The 12647-nt window shown below is 39.1% G+C and overlaps 1 protein-coding gene across 6 annotated transcripts in view; it reads left to right on the forward strand.

The window, feature by feature from the left end:
* Positions 1-12647, forward strand: part of CEP290 (centrosomal protein 290) — an 89935-nt gene that overhangs the window by 75917 nt on the left and 1371 nt on the right. For 3 of the 6 annotated variants that reach the window (XM_084957624.1, XM_084957626.1, XM_084957625.1), the window contains 9 exons: positions 506-640; positions 2645-2731; positions 3417-3581; positions 4108-4230; positions 5216-5388; positions 8663-8804; positions 9912-9985; positions 10682-10776; positions 12547-12629. In XM_084957624.1, the coding sequence (XP_084813750.1) occupies positions 506-640; positions 2645-2731; positions 3417-3581; positions 4108-4230; positions 5216-5388; positions 8663-8804; positions 9912-9985; positions 10682-10776; positions 12547-12629 (1077 nt within the window). Of the gene's footprint in view, positions 1-452; positions 641-2644; positions 2732-3416; positions 3582-4107; positions 4231-5215; positions 5389-8662; positions 8805-9911; positions 9986-10681; positions 10777-12546; positions 12630-12647 lie in introns of all 6 variants that reach the window. The other 3 variants (XM_084957628.1, XM_084957627.1, XR_014804519.1) reach the window with 2 other exon arrangements.

The following is a 12647-nucleotide window of genomic DNA, read 5'->3' on the forward strand; positions in this document are numbered from 1 at the left end:
AAATTCCCCTTTTGTAGAAGAAGATCAGACATTTCTGGATTAAAGCCTACCTTAATGACCTTATTTTAACTCGATTTTCTCTGAAAAGGCCATATCTCCAAATAAGGTCATTCTGAGGTGCTGGGCGTTAGGACGTTAACAGATGAATTTGGGAGTTTTGTTGGGTGGGGGTTCTGTCTATAACAGGTAACAGTCATACTTTATTTTTGAACTGGAAGAACAACCACAAGCTAGGTTAGTTGTCTTGAGAGTTTATATGGAGGCATTATATGTGCAGACATTATTAACTCAAACTTGGCTTTGCTTTCTCTATGTTAGTTACAACAAACTACCTTTTCTCCTACAAGTTTGCCTGTTTACGGTTGTTTTCTCTACGGCTTTCAAACTTTGTCATTCCTTTGAGGAAAAATGTTTCCTCTTAGCATAGTGTTTTCTTATCCACTGTGTCTCAGGCGGCTTTCAGTTGTTATACCTTAAAAATATCCCTAACTTCATTTTCCTGAAGACTTCAGGGATAGAGTCGGATGACCATTATCAAAAAGAACAAGAGCTCCAGAGGGAAAACTTGAAGTTGTCATCTGAAAATATTGAACTAAAATTTCAGCTTGAACAAGCAAATAAAGATTTGCCGAGATTAAAGGTAAATTTAAGGTAGATTTAATATTCTTTCTTTATTTTTTTTTGTGTTTTTGCCTTTTCTTGGGCCGCTCCTACGGCATATGGAGGTTCCCAGGCTAGGGGTCGAATCGCAGCTATAGCCACTGGTCTACACCAGAGCCACAGCAGCTCAGGATCCGAGCCGCATCTGCGGCCTACACCACAGCTCACGGCAACGCCGGATCGTTAACCCACTGAGCAAGGGCAGGGATCGAACCTGCAACCTCATGGTTCCCAGTCAGATTAGTTAACCACTGCGCCACCACGGGAACTTCAAATATTCTTTATTATAGTTAGAAAATATAATGCCTGAAATCCTTTTTCTCCCCACTTAATTGTTTTGTTTACTATATTAGTTTACAAAGAAGTCAGAAACTCATATTCATAAAATATCATGGCAGTGTTATACTTTCTACATTTGTTCACTTAACAGTTATATGTTGAGGGCCTCCTTCGTGTCGGAGACTCTTCTGGGGGTTGGGAAACAGCAATCAAAAAAATTCTTGCACCCATAGAGCTTACATTCCGGTAGGGCAGCTAACAATTAGATAAGTGAGTCAATATACAGTATCTGAGCTGATGTTTTTAAGTACTAAGAAGACAAAGTATGGTTGGTGTGAATTCAGGATGTGTGTGTGTGTATTGGATAGGGGTACAGTTGACCTTTGAACTTGTAGGGTCCACCTCATATGGGGATTTTTTTGAATGTAAATGTTGCTGTTCTCCAAGATCCATTGCTGGTTGAACCCATGGATGCAGAGGAACTATAGGTAAAGAGGGCTGACTATACATTACACCCCCATATTGTTCAAGGGCCAACTGTTCATGGCATTGCTGTGTAAAATAGGGCAGTAGTGGTACATATACACAATGGAATATTACTCAGCCATGAAAAGGAAAGAAAGAACAGCATTTGCAGCAACATGGATGGACCCAGACATTATCATGCTAAGTGAAGTTGGTCAGACAGTGAGACACCAACATCATATGTTATCACTGACATGTGGAATCTAAAAAAAGGACACAAGGAACTTCTTTGCAGAGCAGATACTGACTCACAGACTTTGAAAAACTTTCAATTTCCAAAGGAGAAAGTTTGGGGGGGTGGACGGATGGGCTGGGGGTTTGGGATGGAAATGCTATAAAATTGGGTTTAATGATCATTATACAACTCTAAGTGTAATAAAATTCATTGAGTAAGGAGAGACTTCTTTAATAAAATTGTATTTTAGCAGAGAGCTAGGGGACAGGTAATGAAGTGGGTTGTACAGATACCAGAAAAAGAGTTCCAGATAACAGAAATAGCAAGTTCAAATGCCCTGTGGCAACATGATGGTTGGTATATTTAAATAATTGTCACACTATAAAATATTAGGATAGTTCTAAAAAACAAAGTCTTTAAATTAAAAAGTATATATTAGCATGATTGTCTCTGTTAGAAATTTTATTTTGATGTTAATAAGTTAATTTTTGGTTTTCCAAAACTTAACCCTATTTGTGGGAATCTTTTTCTCCTGAGCGGCTGATTGTTTCAGTTCTAGTTTTTAACCTAGGATATTAGCAATCTGTTAATTCCACTGGTAATGGTATATAATTAAGCTATGTCCTGCTTCTCATTCTCATTTTTACATTATTAGAACCAAAGTCTGAAGATCAGTTGTCTTTTTCTCTGTATCGTATGAGTAAAGTTATACATATGTAATTTATGGGACAGTTAAATCAGAAGTTCTAAACTCAAATTTATATGGTATACTAAAGCAATAATGCAGGAACTATTTCTAAAAATTCCTATATAAATGCCCTTGTATTAATACACTTTAATTCAATGTATGTCTTAGTTCCAAGTCCTCTTCCTTGGTGTAAAGCCCCACTTGCTTAATTCAGCTATGCAGTTGAAGAGACTGGTAGTTCAGATGAATTGTTTGTCTTTCCTTTTCAATGGCTACAGCTATGTTGAATTGTTACATGTTTTCTTTAATTTTTTTAGAATCAGGTAAGAGATTTGAAGGAAATGTGTGAATTTCTTAAGAAAGAAAAAGCAGAAGTGGAGCGAAAACTTGGACATGTTAGAGGGGTGAGTATGTGAGAGTATGCCCTGTGTTTGATTTCAGAAGTGATAAGCTGGAAATGAAAAGAAAAAAAAGTTTGGATGTGTTTTAACAGTATTGATATGCCTTTACTAGTTCCATTCGTTTCAATATTATTCTGTTCCATCTACAGTTTGTAAAACATTAAGCTTTCTCTTTGTTTCAAGTTAAGTATTTTATCATCTGTCACATCTTACATGCTTTTTATTCCATTTGGACTCTGTACCATCTCTTTTTTCATCACAAAACCCTCCGCTCCTTGAAAACATTTAACTTCCAGGAATCTTCCTTCTGTTCACTGAGGTAACTGCTAACTGCTCGTTAGTCTAATTCTAACATTTTGTAACTATTTGCCCTGATATCCTTGGCAGTTTATTAGTTATAATGCTAATATGCTAATATTCTTTTTAATATACCAGGGTTTATTATCATATTCTTATTAGCTGCATGACTTCCAGAATATCAAATTCTCTGTCTTGATTTTCTTGTATATCATGTAAGGATTATAATTCCTATAAGGTTATTATTAATGTTAAATTGAAGTAATACAGGCTTTGGCTTCAAATATTAGGAGTCAATGAGTTGAATAATAAACCTCTTATGTTTTTGATACTTTATATTATACTCTCTGAAATGTTTGATTAAATGAAAAGTTAACATATTTTTTTCTAGTCTGGTAGGAGTGGAAAGACAATCCCAGAACTAGAAAAAACCATTGGTTTAATGAAAAAAGTAGTTGAAAAAGTCCAAAGGGAAAATGAACAGCTGAAAAAAGCATCAGGAATACTGACCAGTGAAAAAATGGCTAACATTGAGCTGGAAAATGAAAAGTTAAAGGTAATATTTTTAATGGGTAATTTGTATGGAATATTTTACTCATATAATTTATCTTAATTTTTAAGGACAATTTTAAATATACTATATAAAATGACTTTAATGGATGTAGCAGATATTTTATATATACAGAAAAAAAAAATATTGGAGACAAGGCTAAGAGTTTGAATAGCACTCCTTGGTCGTCTTATTTCCAGACCAATGGTTATCACTCTGGCAGCGTGAAATAATTAACTGGGTCTATTTTCAAAAATACAACTGCCTAAGCCCCCAATTTTGAAATAGATCGGATTATTTCAAGATTGGTCTACTGTCGACATGGTGATTTTTTTTTTTTTTTTTTTTTTTAAAGTCATCAGTTCATTCTAAGCCAAGATTGGGAACCTCTGTTCTCAAAGACCAGTGTTAAAGGGAAGAATTTAATTATATCAAATACGGTCTCTCAAATTATGTTGAGTTAAATTTTACGAGTTTACAAGATCATCACTTATTACCTTGTTTTGATAATGTAGAGCTTTTCAATTTCTAGGCCGAATTAGAAAAACTTAAAGCTCATCTTGGCCGTCAGTTGAGCATGCAGCATGAATCCAAGACCAGAGGCACAGAGAAAATTGTTGCTGAAAATGAAAGGCTTCGTAAAGAACTTAAAAAAGTATGACTTTCATTATTGACTAAATTTTTTATTTTAATAAGTTAATAATACATTCTGGGCAGACTTAATTAAAAAGTTGATGAGAGTGTCTATTCAGAATAGGTATTAAAGAGTTTTAGGAAATGTGTTTATTTGCCTGCCATCTTTTCACTAGGAGGAACACTGAAAATAAAAAAACTAAGAAATGAAGAGGCAGTATAGCGTAGAAGCTACACGACCGGGATACGAATCCCAGCTCTGTTACTTCAGGCTGTGGGAACTAGAGCAAAGGACTGTTCTCTCCCCATCTCTCGACTCCTCATCTATAAAAGTGGAAATATTAAGTGTATCTATTTCACAGCGCTGCTATAGAGCTTAAATGAGTTAATATTCATGCACATGACTTAGACTAAAGTTTGATGTACAATAAAGAGTATATGAAACTATTCTGTTAAACAAACAGTAAGTTTGCTTTCTAAGTGGCAAAATATATTCCTTGCCCCAGACACATAGGTGTTACTTATGTGGTTGATCCAGTGAGTAAATTGAAATTAATATTTTTAAACAAGTTACAACAGTGTCTGAGTGTACTATGAGGTCAGAGTAATACTGTGCTTTGAATGGGGATATTTAATAGTGCAAATAATTTGTGGTACTTACATGTAATTTATAGTTACGGCTCTCAGGTATTAGTCAAAATGTCTAAAGACATAAACTATCCCATTTCCTGTAACTATTATGGACAAAGATGATAAATTTAAAGTAACTACTAGAGTGAAATACTTATAAATATATTTTTCTAACCTCATTTACCTGATCTGTTCTAATTATTACGCAATTTGTATTTTAGAGTAAAAGAAACACTGAATTTTTATTGGAATTTTAATCAGCGTTTAGAATACCAGGTTATTTTTTTCCTAGTTTGTAGTGATAATTTTGACTATATGGTATCCATGAAAATGGTATTATGTCTTGTCATAATATACTAATTAGTTCTTTATGATAGGAAACTGAAGCTGCAGAGAAATTACGGATAGCTAAGAATAATTTAGAGATACTAAATGAGAAGATGACAGTTCAACTCGAAGAGATGGGTAAGAGATTACAGTTGGCAGAAAGCAGAGGCCCACAGCTTGAAGGTGCTGACAGCAAGAGCTGGAAATCAATTGTTGTTACAAGGTAGGGTCCAGCAGTTTAAAACACACACAAAGTTTTAATCCATTCTCATTCTGCCATTCTTGTTTTTTAAGAAGACAGCACTATTCCGATTGACTTCGTTCTTTGACGATGAACTTTTTTGGTTGTTTTAACATGATCCTCAGTCTCTCTTCCTTAAAATGTGTCACTAATTGGAATGTCCAGGCATGGGACAGAGCGGAGCTGGGGCTGCGGGTGTTGGAGCTGGGGGGGCATCGTGAAGCTGCTGTCGACCGTGAGCCTGGACTGATGGCGCCCAGCCTCTCCTGGATGCTGCTCTTCTGTCCAGCTGCAGCCTCTTCGCTGTGATCAGTATAAGCCAGGCACAGTTAAACTGTCTTGTCACAAGCTGTGCAGAGTCTTGGGTGTGCTACAATTTGGGGGTTATATTCTGGGCATCTTGCTCTTTGACTAGCCTCAACAGATGAATTCCACAAACAGCTTTAGTGTCTTACTGGCCTCTGCTTTCTAGCACTTGATATTCTCCCACCCCGTGAGCCTTCTCTGCAAGTATATGTGATTCTTACCTGTTGGGAAACTTTATGGCTGTGAAGCGGTGATGGGAATTCATTAGTTCGTTCGTATGTTCATTGCCACTAGCACCAGGGGTGGTTAATCATAACGCTTTGTGTCAGTAAAAGGTTTTGGTGTCACTCTCAGAGTTCCCGTTGTCGCTTAGTGGTTAACGGATCCGATTAGGAACCATGAGGTTGTGGGTTCAATCCCTGGCTTCGCTCAGTGGGTTAAGGATCCGGCGTTGCCGTGAGCCATGGTGTAAGTCACAGAGGCGGCTCGGATCCCGCATTGCTGTGGCTCTGGCGTAGACCAGCAACTACAGCTCCGATTAGACCCCTAGCCTAGCAACCTCCATATGCCACGGGAGCGGCCCTAGAAAAGGCAAAAAGACCAAAAAAAGAAAAAAAAAGAAAAAGAAAAAGGTTTTGGTGTCGCTCTCATTCCGAACCTTAAGCAGCTGCTTCGAGGATATATGTAGAAACCAGAGACCAATGAGATCCTGCTGGTGTCCGTTCATGTTGAAGTCATCCTGTATCAATTTGTGTTCTTTGCATCTACTGGCCCCCTTTTCAGAGGGCAAACTCCTCTGTTGATCTTACCAGATTCCTAGAGTTCCTTATGTCTGTGCATCTCAGGTCCCCTGGGATGTCTCCTTGCTGTTTAGCGTGGGCTCGACATGGGTTGGCCATGAGCAACACTACAACTAGGGTAGGAACCGTAGCACTGGGAGGCTCAGCAGGTCCCATCGTGGGCCTGCCGCCCTGCACTTTCCCGTCACCCAAGTCTAAGGAGAAGAGAGAACGATTACGCGGGCAGATTAGAGCAGACAGTTCTGGAGGCAGGTCCTTGGTTCCTGTCCTAATGGGCCCCATAACTGTTTTGTAATTCTGTCAGAAGGCTAGTGTGAGGCTGCATGAACTACTATGTGTGGATAAAGGAAAGAAGGGGTCCCTTTTTTGCCTGCTTGTACCCAGCAACCCTACCCATTGATTTCTTGGTTGGTCTTTTATTTCCTTCTACAATTAAGTGTGGACTCAGTTAATTCTGAGTTACTTTGAGATAGATTTATCTAGCAGGTATTTACTTAGTACCTGCTCCATGCCAGACTCTGCTTTATGTTAGATGTGTTTCCTAAAAGGCTGCTTTGACTAGTTTGCATCAGAGAGCGAGGGAGCTTCCCTGTCTTAGCAGTACCTAATGCTCACTATGGCCTTAAGTAAATGACAGCTCTTCTGTGAGTTCACTTTTTTTTTTTTAAATCTGTGGAAATGATAATCCCTGTCCTTTCTTTCCTAAAAAGGCCCTGGGAAGCTACAGAAAAGATTTTTAGTGTGGAAAGAGTTTATAAAGTTGATAAACATTCGAGAGGATGATATTTAACCATAACTGAACATGACTTTGCCTTTTAGATCATTTGCGTGTTTTTAATCTGAGAACTGTACAGGTACCTGAGCATAGAGTAGGCCTTCAATAAACCCTTTCGAGAAGAACATAAATCTGAGTAGAATCCACTTGACAGAAGGCTCATTCTGATCCTTGGTCTCAAGCCCCCCTAAATCCACCAAAGAGAAAAAAAAGAAAAATCACTGAGGTCCGAAGCTGGGGTTTGACACCCAAGCTGAGCTAAGTCAAGCTTAGTAAAAGCCTCAGATCGCTTTTGGTACCCCTGACACGTTGTGCTCGTGCTGAGTCTTTATAGCTGCCCTGCTATTTACTCAACAAACTGACATTTCTTCCACGTCAAGCTTTATAAAACTGTCTGCTGAGACAGGCGGGAGGGAGCAGGAGCTGTTACAACAGACGGGGTGGCATTTGAGCTGGGAAGTGAATGAAGTGAAGGAGTGAGCTTTTGGGTTATGTCACCACTTTGATATCTTGGTCGGATTAGAAATGTTAAGTTACTAAAGCTTATCAAGAGCTCTTTGATAATCATGTTATTACTTTGTTGTAATGTCGAGATAATAATTGGCCTTCCCTGTTCTGTTCTTACCTGATTTGTGGTCAAAGTGTTCCTTTTTCTCTTCTCTGGAAAAATTTGAATACTATGAAGATTGCCTCCTTTAAGATGCACTTGTAAAACCATTTTAACGCAATGTTTTGAAAATGTCTTTTGTTGGGGAGTTTGGATTTTTTTGAACTATGGATCATTTCTTTAAAGGTTATAAATGTATTCAGGTTTTTAGAGGGTTCATTTCTCCCCATCTTCTACCATCTTTCTTACCTCTGCTTTTACGTTCTTTTCCCTCTCCCATCAGTGTTCTTTTGGTTTTGTTCTACCTGGATGCCTTGTGTGTGTGTGTGTGTGTGTGTGTGTGTGTGTGTGTGTGTGTGTGTGTATGTGTATGAAATGCTTTAGTTTGTTATATTTAAGTATATTCCTAAGAATATCCAATAATACTGAATTTGATGTTCTGATGAGTTTAATTTCTCTTTCTTTACTTTGTGACTGAAAAAGGAAATAATTTTACCTTTTACAGTGTTCAAATTCATGCTGCAGCCTTGTTTATACCCTTAGGAAACACCTAAACCCTCTAAATTAATTGGCCTGTCTGCTCACTAGGGATTTGTATCCCTTGCTGTCTCCTAATGCTAAGAAATGTGTGGGAAAAGATTTGACCAGAAGAAACAGTCTAATAAGATACTCTTTTTTATTTTTAGTGCAATAATTTGAATCAATAATTTAAATCTATGAGAGATTATTTTCCATGTCTACATGATTCTTTTCCCTTTATACTTTTAGAATGTATGAAACCAAGCTGAAAGAATTGGAAACTGATGTCGCCAAAAAAACCAAAAGCCTTACTGATCTTAAACAGCTAGTGAGACAGGCAGCGGAGAGGGAACAGCAAGTTAAGCGATACACGGAAGACCTTGAGCAACAGGCGAGTGATGTCATTTCTCTGTGTTGTATTTCACACCGCCCTTGGCGCTGTCTTACGTAGATAAAATGAACTCTTGCCTAACTCCTCTCCTCGAAGGACCATCTAAATGAAGGCACCACCAGTCATCCATTTAAGTCAAAAACCTTGGAACATAGACTCCTTTCTTTTCACTTAGGCCTCACATCTTCTTCAGGGCGTCACGTCCGCTCTGTTTTCAGAGGAACCCCGATCTGATGACATCTCAGCACCCCCAATACCGCCAGTCTAATCTAAGCGCTTTCACACATGGACTATTGCAGTCATTTCCTAACTGGTGTCCCTGCTTCCACTCTTGCCTCGTTTCACCTTCTCCCTATCCCGACCCATGTTCCACAGGCTTGCCAAGTAATCCTTTTGAAGTATAAAGCAGATCATAGCAGTACCATCCTGAGCGTCGCCCAGTGGTCCCACATTACCCGAGAATAAAATCCCAAGTTTCTTTTCATAGCCTGCAAGGACCTCCGTGGTCTGGCATCTGGTTTTGTCTCTGGCCTCATCTTTACTTTCCTCAGCACTTCTACCCACGTGGACCTTCTTTCAATCCTTGGTACAAACTAAACTCATTCAAGCTTCAGGGCCTTGCTCATGTTTCCCTTGTTTAGAATACTGTTTACCCAGATATTTTCAGAGCTCACTTCCTCACTTCATGTCTCTGGTTCAGTGGAGGCCCCTCAGACCCTCCCAAACCCCGCCTTACCTTCTGTCATTCTTTATCCTCTTACCCTGGGTTGTTTCCTCAAGAGCCCTTTCCTCCACCTTGAAGTGTTATCCCATCCCGTCCCATGCTTATTGTCTGTCTTACCCCACTGAAAATGTACGGGGCACAGGAACACGCAGGAAGGGGTGTTGCCTGGTTTTTCACTGCTGCATCCTCTGTGCTTGAGACGATGGCTGGCATGCACTAGTTCCTCAGTAATTGTTGAGTGAATAGATCGCCACAGGGGTGTGCTCATGTGTGCTTTTGAAAACTTAAATTTTAAAACTAGGCTTTATTGAAAGTTTGTATCCGTATAAAACCTCGTATTTCCCTATCAAACTTTTGTCTTCTTTTTTTCATTGTGCACAAAGATCGAGATGCTCAAACATGTTCCTGAAGGTGCTGGGACAGAGCACGGCCTTCAACGGGAGCTTCAAGTTCTTAGGTATATTGTTCGTTCCTCTGCGTACGTTTTTAAAAAAATATTTTCATGTATTGTTTTTGGCCACACCCACAGCATTGGGACATTCCCAGGCCAGGAACTGAATCTGAGCTGCAGCTGTGATCTACACCACAGCTGCGGCAATGCCAGATCCTTAACCCACTGCACCACAGCGGGAATTCCGAGAAACTCTTCTTAAATGGAAGCCTGTTTGCTATCTCTGGAGACTAAGATTTTTCAACATGGCTGCTGCCCGATAGCTTTATCAGGTTTATTTCATTCTGCTAATGCCAGTCACCCTTGTACAACAGAGGCTGAGAAAAGGTAAACCAGATCTTGATATAGGTGTCAAGTTTAAACTTTGTTAATAGCAGGGAATATGTAGACTTAGTTTCCAAAGACAGGTATTAATGGAATGAGGAAAAAAACCATTCCTTACTTCCAAGGTTTTGGGTAGCATGTTCTCGTGAGGCTCCTCTAAGAGAAAATGTACTCTGGAAAATGACATCAGATCAGATGTTGGGAAAAACATGAGGGCTTCTGGTTCTGTGATCTGTGTGTGAGAATGGCGGCACTGCAGCAGTGAGAATAAATGGACAGATGTTCCAGGCACTGTGCATCGCACGATTAATGAAATGGTCATGTAGTTTGTGCAGCAATGCCTGTTTTTTCAAAACACACTTTATCATTGTGTTCTAGATTAGCTAACAGTCAGCTGGAAAAAGAAAAAGAAGAATTAATCCATCAGATAGAAGTTAACGAAGACCAAAACAGAGCTGAAAGCACCAAACCTGGTAATGTATTTTGAACATACTCATAGCATGTTAGCGAACCAAGATTTTGAAGTAGGGTTTGCCTTTTTCGTTTCTTCACAGATTTTTCTTTTTTGTCTTTTTGCCTTTTCTAGGGCCGCTCCCACGGCATACGGAGGTTCCCAGGCTAGGGGTCCAATTGGAACTGTAGCCGCTGGCCTACACCAGAGCCACTGCAACACGGGAGCCACATCTGTGACCTACACCACAGCTCACAGCTCACAGCAACATCGGATCCTTAACGCACTGAGCAAGGCCAGGGATCGAACCTGCAACCTCATGGTTCCTAGTTGGATTCGTTCACCACTGAGCCACGACGGGAACTCCTCTTCACAGAGTTCTGATAATTGTCTTCCTATAAAATCAAATCCCTGTTTTAAATTTTTTAACCTGTCTCTTTACTTCACACAACAGTATTCCTATCGATCCCTCTGACTTGTTTGTAATATTGAGTAGCAAGTATTCAAGTGTTTTGCTCACATTCCATCTGGATGTAATGGATTTAATCACACAATGCTAGTCACACAATAAATGCTAGGTCTGTTGCTTCCAGTTTCAGGATAGGCCCTTTCAATAAGCCCTTTGAACATTTTCTTGGAAATGTTATTTTCATTGTTATTAATTTTAAAATTACATGCATTTAATTAAGTAAACACTGCCTATATCCTTTCTCTTCTTTTAAACGAAAACAGTCTATCCTTTCTACCCTTTGCCTTCAGAAGTGATAACTAATCATTACCCTCTTCCTCTGCGTGTAGGTGTGCAAATATATAAACATATATATACATACATACATGTATGTGCGTAGGTGTGCATATATATATATATACACATATATATATACACATACATGTGGTTTTATGTGGATACACATACAGTGAACAGTTAATCTTCATTATTTGCGGATTCTATATTTGCATATTCACCCACCTGTTAAATTTATTTTAACCCCACATCAGTACTCGTTTGGTCCCTCTGCAGACACGCATAGAGAAGTGAAAAATTTAAGTTGTAGGACCCACACTTTCCCAGATGAGATCCCACAAAGTGACGCCCTGCATTCTTGTTTTTAGCAGGGATGACCAGAGGATGGAGACAGGGGGTGGCAGTGCAGCTTAGGGCAAGAACCTCTGCTTCTGGGACCAGTTGGACAACATTTAAATCTCAAATTGGACACTTGTTGTTGGGGCAGCCTCAGGAGTCACCTGATTCTTCTGAACCCATTAATTCTCATTACATAATTAGAGATGTTAATTCTGGGGGAATCCAGTATATCAAACTGAAGCCCTTGTGCCATTTGTTTTCCTACCACAGCTTCGGGACTTATCTTTGTGTTACCCACCCTGCCTAGCACATTTCTCACACAGTAATTACAATAAATGGTTACCGACCTACGTGGAATAGCCAAAGCTCTTGGGTAACAGAAGCAGTCAGCCACTTTATAGTTGTAGCCCCTCCCCAACAGTCTACCTACTCTTTTGTTGTGCTTTTAGCATCTAACAGATTTTCTTGGTTCTATGAAAATAACAATTTCTTCCACGTAAAAAATTAACCTGACTCTACACTTTTAAAATCTAACATAGCCTCTTGTCCTCTATGCAATTATAATACCTGACATAGAGACGGCATACAGAGTTCACAGCCTGAAAAGCGTTTCAGCCAATAAATGCCATTACTTACCTCCTTATCCTCTAAAATAAGTCCTTTATCTTGAACTTACTCATATCTAATTTTCACATTTTTTTCCTTTAGCAGATCTTGATCAACTAAGGGAAAAGGTCAAAGATCTAGAGACACAGCTCAAAACGTCAGATCAAGAAAAGCAGCATTTGAAGGTAAATCTGTAATTATCT

The sequence above is a fragment of the Sus scrofa genome, chromosome 5, assembly GCF_054392235.1.
Source record: "Sus scrofa isolate SSC_HxYL_T2T_F1_AM1 chromosome 5, Sscrofa_HxYL_maternal_Yorkshire_Landrace_v2.0, whole genome shotgun sequence".
Classification (NCBI taxonomy): Eukaryota; Metazoa; Chordata; class Mammalia; order Artiodactyla; family Suidae; genus Sus; species Sus scrofa.